Below are 7,500 nucleotides of genomic sequence, written 5' to 3' on the forward strand. Positions count from 1 at the left end.
CACACACACACACACACACACACACACACACACACACACACACACACACACACACACACACACACAAACACATGCACACAACAAATAAACAAACAATAAAGGACAAACACGCCAGACCACACAGGCTCATGCACTACTCTACACTCAAGCATCAAGTTACAATCAAACTGACCGAACACGGTTCAGAACAATTTTCTCCCAACCATCCATCAGTACAATTACACGATCCATCGACATGATCACAAGTGGCTCCATGTAGACACAAACATTCTCGACGGCAGCGATCACCGTAGAAGCCACTGTAGCACGGAAATTCACAAAAGTTACCACGCCACCCATCCAAGCAAGAGCACGACCCATCAACGTGAGAACAAGCGCCATCATTCTGACATCCACACGACCCACTGCAGTAAAACCCATACGTTCCGTACGGACATATTTGATCACATCTGTCATAGAAACAGTTAGGTCACCGTCATGCTTACATTGTGCATAAAATTGTGTCTCACTTTGTGCCATTGTATCCATTAGCGCAGACACATGATCCGCCCACTGGGTTACAGTGAGCACCGTTCTGACACTGACAGTGACCGAGACATTTAAAGCCAAACCTTCCCTTCTGGCAACTTGCATCGCAAGACGGCTGTACCCAACCATTCAAGCACTCACACTCACCACTAGACTGATTACACCTGTAATAATCACATTTATTATAAATGAAAGATATCGATAGAATACAAGCTATTCTGAAAGACTTGTGCAGCTTCATTTGACTAAATATAGTCTACACTGTCTAGATTTCTTACCATTGACTGTTTGCTCTCTGACAAGGACATACAGTACAAGCAGTTTTATTCCAGTACTCCCAGTCGTCTGAACAAGCTAAAACAATTATTAAAAAGGTTTATTAGATATTATAAGTTCCGTTAGTCAATTATTGTGGCCTACGTTTCTCACAATGTTGACCGACCCAATGCCCAACACAAGTGCATGTCCCGTTAACAGGGTTGCACAATCCATCGTTAACACACGTGCACTTCTGTTCACATCTGAAACCGTACGTACTTGCCGGGCAAGTTTTCTCGCAGTTCTCACCGATGAACCCGGGAGGACAGCTAAACGTTTTCAACTACCAGTTGACATAATTCACGTTTTAGTAAATACCTAGTAATGTTCTCGCCTGCAATTTCCTGTATAAGGATCACATATTCCATCGTTCTGGCATGTGCAGTTGAATCTGCAATTGGGCCCGTGGAGACCGTGCGGACATCCTTCCGTGCAAACTGCACCTCTCCAGCCGTGTCGACATTCACACCGACCGCTAACGTGACTGCAGTTGAAAGTGTTCGATTTGTCGCATAGACAAGAGTAGATGCAATTGTGACCGAATGTCCACGCGGTGCAGCGATGCTCGCATCTAAAACACACTTGATATTCCGCATTGAGTAAAGTAGACTTAGGGCTGGTTCACAATGATCGACGGAGAGCTGTCCGTCACAATCCGTCAAAGGCGCCACTCAAGACGGTCGACAGACGGATCGGTTGACGGAGCGTTAACGGACGGATAGAATCGATTCTAGTTTTCCCGGCTCCGTGGGAAGAGAAATTACCGCAACAGGAAATTATTAGGTACTGCATGTACCCAATCAGAGAAGGGCAAAACGACGATGACGTAATCATGCAGTGCAGGAATGGTAATTATCGGAACGCAACGTACAGTACTACTACATGTACTGTGAATACGACAGAGAACTGTCCGTCACGATCCGTTACGGTCCGTCACGTCTTCGTCGTTAATGTGAACCAGCATTTACTCTACTCACGATTTTCCGTAATATCCGGGAAGACAAGTGCAAACTCCATTGACGCGGTCGCATGATGCTCCATTCTTGCACGTGCAGGAGGAGCAACCTATGCCATATGTTCCTGCTGGACATGCCTGATCGCAGTTTGTTCCCTGCCATCCAGCCGTGCAATTACATGCTCCTGTAACCGGGTTGCATAAAGCTCCGTTCCGGCATAAGCACCTCTGAGCACAATTCGGTCCAAATCGGTCACCACTGCATGCTACATACAATAGTATAAGCAAAGAAAAATTATGATAAATATGACCAAAGAGGCAAAAATGGATCAAACAGAAAACGCAAACAGCTAAACCGTACAAATCTCAAGAGCAGGGGGATTAGAAAAAAAGGAAATACAAACATAAACAGATATATAAATGAGACGATGATTAAATTAGACAGATTGGTTTTTGCATTACAATTACAGCACCCATGACTAACTATTTGCCATTACTAAAAAATCAAATGCATAAGTCTTCTTGTCACTATCCGATATTAGTACATCCAGCCTGAGCAGAAATTCTTACCTATATATATATATATATATATATATATATATATATATATATATATAGTAATGTTGTTCACTGTTTGCCATCAAAAACGGTAGATAGACTTAACAACGATCAATCAAACGGACATAAGATGTTCAAAGTTGTTACAATAGCTCTAATTTTGCTTTTCTTTATTAAACCTAGTCAATATATACGTACCTGTTTGACATGAAGGGCCTGACATCCCTGCTGGACAGAGGCAGTTAAACGGAGCCGTACAGGTTCCACCGTTTGTAGCACAGCCGGGATCACATTCAGCTGCAACGTTCATAATATTATCAGCATGACAATCAGTCCGATACTAAGCCGTTACGCTTACGTATTGTACATCTAGACCCCGTCCATCCGGACGAGCATTGGCATCGCCCCGGACTCGTACAAGTTCCCGAGTTCTTGCAAGTAGGAGAGCACACGGCTGCAATCAATACATTAATAGTCACCATTTTGGCTGATTTATGATCACACGAGCACTCACGTTTGCATGTGTTGCCTACGGCCGAGTATCCAGAACAACAGAAGTACCTCCTTTGGTATGTTATCGAATACACCGTTTTGTGGATAGTTCTATATCGAGTACTAAAAAAATTGTGACGATGGCGTCATCTGCCAATTGAACATTGCGCAACTCCGCATGGACTCACTGTATCACCGTGCAGGAAAAGACACTCCAGGCATCCCAACATAACGTACTAGACCTCTTTGAGTAACTTTCGCTCGTAGAAACTCTCCGAGACACTCTTTGGCTACAAAACGGTTTGCCCACAATCAACAAATAATTATTCATTGTATTTCACCGCGATAACTACTAGCGATTAGCAGGGGACCACTAGCTAGAGGTCCCTTGAGCTGTACTTTCACATGCGATCGTGAGATCGCTTGTAGAGTTTGCAATTCTGTTCGATCATCCACAAGCGCAAGCGGCATACCTATCACCGTTTCTCGCAACATGCAACTGCAGACCTGTTCTGTACCTGACACGAGTGGTGCATACGTTGGAGCCGGTGAGCCTGCCAGCGCATTGCCTGCAGAGAAGCGACAGCAAAAAGACAATGGCCGACGCTTTCTTTGCTTCCAAAGACAGATAAACCTTCATGGTTCTGTGAATAACAAATCCCCGTACCTGCTAATCTGCGTCATAGGTCACGCCTTTCTACCTCATATTTAATTAAATTTCTTATAATTGCTCTGATTTGGCTTGATTGCAGAGTAGAAAGTTATAGACCTGTCCATGCACTGTGACTGCCGACGACTGGACTGGATCGCAATCGGATAACCATGATAGCTATGAACGGTACATTCAGTCTCAATAATTATATTTTCATTACTTAATCACAAATAGATGTCGCGTTGTCGTTTAGTTATGTATGGATCGCAATCCTGGCTATGCCACTGATACAATTGGCAAAAACCAAGGGACTAGACGTCTATTTGTACACGCATATTATGATAACGCACGCGCAAACACATGCAGAGCCGGCAGAAGCAGATTCAGATTGATCTGTCCTAGCGCACGCTAACTGGAAAACGTGGTCGAGAACGTACTTTGAATTCTTCGTCACGTGCTGTGTACCAAATTTCGTTTCCGTTAATACTAACGCTATTCCTTGAAAACACTAGAGATGTGCCTATTCTTGGGTGTGAAGTGTTTCCTTCAATATCCAACGGTATCCGTCTACAGGCGAGCAATATTAAATTGCTGCGAAGAAAATAAATTACAAGAATAATATGTGTACAACAGGAAACGAAGAAAGAGGGTCTGAGTATGCAGGGTCACCCAGTGAAAGCCAAACGTTTGAAGAAATAAAATACAAAATTAATTATCTAAAGCCTGTACCGAAAGTTTTCATTCTGTGGCGGCAGTCCCAATTTCGAATATTGGTATGGCCATGACCGTAGCTATATCGGCCTGCTGCACCGGCTCGAATGTTTCAACGTCATCGTTGGAGTAGACCTAGGGTCTTCTAGCTTGGCTCTGCCTGCTACATGTCACTAACCCTAGGCCCTCATGTGCCAGGGTTAGCTAGAGTAGTGTCCTGACCGGAAACGACGGACGACTCGACGTTGATTGGAATGCATATACAGCGTGCGCACATTGTTATGGATGGTGTGATCGAGTTGGTATGATGCTTGTTTCTAATGACAAATAACGACATCACAAGCGAAACGGGTTGACGGAGGCGTGGCTTACTTCCGGAATAAATGATCTGAGCCGCGGCTACGCTTTAACACTTCATTGCTTCTTCGTTGATTCTGTAGAGGACAGGGATCGCTATCCCAGCGTTCTAACTTGAGATGAAAGTTTGTCCTTTGGTTTCAGGAATCATTTGTTGTAGGTCCGCAGGGTCGTCGGCGTCATATACGAGTCTGTTGTTACTGACATTTAGCCATCCACCGGAATGTTACTAAGCCGGGCCACCACGAGGAAAGTCAGCAACAGCCCCGCCCTTCACAAAACACTCTATCCAACGCCCTGTAACGCTCGTTTCCCGCCTTATTACCTAATCCGGAGGACGGCTTGTGACTGCCATATAACTAGTCCCCTGACCAGTTGTGGTTGCCATAGTTGGTCCGGTATTGCTGTAGGTGGTCCCGGATCCTAACCCCAACCCTAATCGTAACTCTAGCCCCGCGGACCAGACATGGCTACGACCATGCAGTTCTGGCATGACAGCACCTCTCTAGATCTCTCAACAACAAAAAGTGTTTGTTTCAATACTATACAACTCAGCTGTAAACGACAGCCTAAAAAGACATTGATATAAGCACACGTACACAAGTATAGATTGTCCAATACATAATCAGTAAAATATTCATGTTTTTCTAACTCACATTGCTCACATGTAACCGTGACACCACGCACTCATCGACAACCATTCATCATTCCCCATCCTGGCGCACTGCATCTGCAGTCTCATACAATGGCTCATCTTTAGTAAGACGAGCAGCACCGGCAATAAACGCAGCTTCACCGTAACACGGATTCTCCAAGCTCTGCATTCTTGGCATTGGTTTACTATAGTACAGATGCTCATCCGGATGTGGAACTACCGATACTTTCCCTGTGTCCGCAGCGAGATCCTTAGGGTTGTCATACTCCGAACCGTTCCTCATCAGTTTACTGTACGTATTGCTATTTGATACTATTTTCCCTGAAGAGTTATTGTTTTCAGCTTCCTTGCGGTCACCGAGCGAGTCATACTCTAGATCAAATATTCGCACTTCATTCCACAACAACAGTCAGACTAACAATGCAATGGACAAAAATGACCTGCACATGCCACAGTAGAATCACAAGGTTGTGTTGATCTATAGACACAACACAAGCAACTGATATAAAAAACCACACATGTGGAAATCATGCAGCTAGGCAAATTCAAAATGAAATCATTATTGTCATGCAGGACCACGATTGGCCTATAAAATCATGCAAATTGACATGGACAAGACTTAATTAATCAGTCATACGATGAGAATGTCACACTTTTATATACCAAAACAATTCCTTCTTGGACGCATAGCCAGGAATCATTTCATGTTGCCCGGGAAACTCCAATAAATAGGTACATGGTAGTCACAATTGCAGAGACGTACGTTAGTGTGTCCACTTGATTATGTGGTATATCTCATGAAAGATATTGTTGTTCGCTAATTAAATAACTTAATCAAATTTCCAGATGCTTGAAATCAACGTTTAGCTTTATGCAGCGGCAGCGTCTTTGTATCTGCTACTAATCAATATTTCAAAATAGTATCAGTTGAGTTTGACTTGATATCAAGTTTCAAATCCTGAGTACGCGCCTGTATCATACAAATTCTAGAGTAATCTATTTGACAGTAGCAAAAGCGTATCCTGTTGCTGTACGTCACATCACCTACATCATCAGTGACTGCTGCGTTATACATTACAAAACTAAATAGATGGACAAGACAAAGACAATGGAGCAACCATGCTGACAGCTGTATATGTAACACTAGCGTAAGTTGCATCAAAAATTAATATAATTAATGAATTAATTGAAAGTAAATATATAGATTGCTTAAATAAATAATCCTTTAAATATATAAAATAATGAAGTAAATGTATAAATGACAAATTAAACAAATTAAATACATCAATACACACAAAACAAAAAGTTGAACACAAAAATAACTTACGCCTCAAACATTTTAAATACAAGAATTAATTTTTTTTAATTTCTAAGCTTACCGTATTGACACTTGACCTTCACGCATATTCCCATAGCTCACACTGCAAACAGGACTCAATATATCATTATCATCTATGCTTAGTTAGGTCTGCTAGTGCTTCTTACATCGCGTTGTCCGCACGCTTTCTTCGTCTTATTACTATCACCAGTATAATAGACAAGGCCACAAGAATCACAGCTACACCACCTCCAACACCTCCCCATATACCAGATGAGTCTTTCGCCTTTCCCTGCTCTGCCTTTGACCCTCCTGAAATTACAACTAGAAAATACAGCAATTTAGACATGAAAGATTTGACGTGTAAAATGGAGCCATACCTGTCTCTTGACAGTTCTCACCGTCCCAAGACTGACCCTCTGGACAAGCACAAATTCCTGTCTCCGGGTCACATATTCCGTCTAGACATTCCTCACTGCATGTTTGTGTACATCCAACGCCGTAGAAACCAATCTCACACACTAATATGACATGATTGCCGTCGTTAATAACTCAAAAAATAACACAAAGTTTGCATACCGGCTTCGCAATCATCTCCTGTGCGTCCGCTGGGGCATAGGCAGCCAGATTTTTTGTCACACACTGCATCTTCGTGCTCACATTGGCATTCTTGACAGCCCACTCCAAATGTACCGTCCGGACATTCTTAACAGAAAACTTTAGATGTCCAACAGCAACGTCGTAAGTGTTAGGCGGGAAGGGTGTGGCTATGTGAGAATAGTGGGTGCGCGCGTGCGTGTGTGTACGTGTGTTTGTTTGTGTGTGTGTGTGTGTGTGTGTGTGTGTGTGTGTGTGTGTGTGTGTGTGTGTGTGTGTGTGTGTGTGTTTGTGTGTGTGTGTGTGTGCGCGCGCGTGTGCGTACATGCGTGTGTGCGTGCGTCTGGGTGTGTAAGAAC

General features: G+C 43.3%; 1 protein-coding gene across 1 annotated transcript in view; it reads right to left on the reverse strand.

Moving 5' to 3' along the window:
• The window catches only part of LOC134180808 (multiple epidermal growth factor-like domains protein 6), an 18,970-nt gene that overhangs the window by 5,231 nt on the left and 6,239 nt on the right, over positions 1 to 7,500 (reverse strand). The window contains exons 15-30 of the mRNA XM_062647992.1: positions 7,124 to 7,249; positions 6,925 to 7,065; positions 6,712 to 6,868; positions 6,606 to 6,647; positions 5,667 to 5,704; positions 5,281 to 5,598; positions 5,120 to 5,140; positions 3,048 to 3,141; positions 2,727 to 2,974; positions 2,558 to 2,656; positions 1,824 to 2,067; positions 1,181 to 1,417; positions 949 to 1,115; positions 807 to 882; positions 510 to 692; positions 173 to 449 (exon numbers count right to left, since the gene is read on the reverse strand). Of these exons, the coding sequence (XP_062503976.1) occupies positions 173 to 449; positions 510 to 692; positions 807 to 882; positions 949 to 1,115; positions 1,181 to 1,417; positions 1,824 to 2,067; positions 2,558 to 2,656; positions 2,727 to 2,974; positions 3,048 to 3,141; positions 5,120 to 5,140; positions 5,281 to 5,598; positions 5,667 to 5,704; positions 6,606 to 6,647; positions 6,712 to 6,868; positions 6,925 to 7,065; positions 7,124 to 7,249 (2,468 nt within the window). The remainder of the gene's footprint in view (positions 1 to 172; positions 450 to 509; positions 693 to 806; positions 883 to 948; positions 1,116 to 1,180; positions 1,418 to 1,823; positions 2,068 to 2,557; positions 2,657 to 2,726; positions 2,975 to 3,047; positions 3,142 to 5,119; positions 5,141 to 5,280; positions 5,599 to 5,666; positions 5,705 to 6,605; positions 6,648 to 6,711; positions 6,869 to 6,924; positions 7,066 to 7,123; positions 7,250 to 7,500) is intronic.

This window comes from Corticium candelabrum, chromosome 6, assembly GCF_963422355.1.
Source record: "Corticium candelabrum chromosome 6, ooCorCand1.1, whole genome shotgun sequence".
In the NCBI taxonomy this organism is placed as follows: Eukaryota; Metazoa; Porifera; class Homoscleromorpha; order Homosclerophorida; family Plakinidae; genus Corticium; species Corticium candelabrum.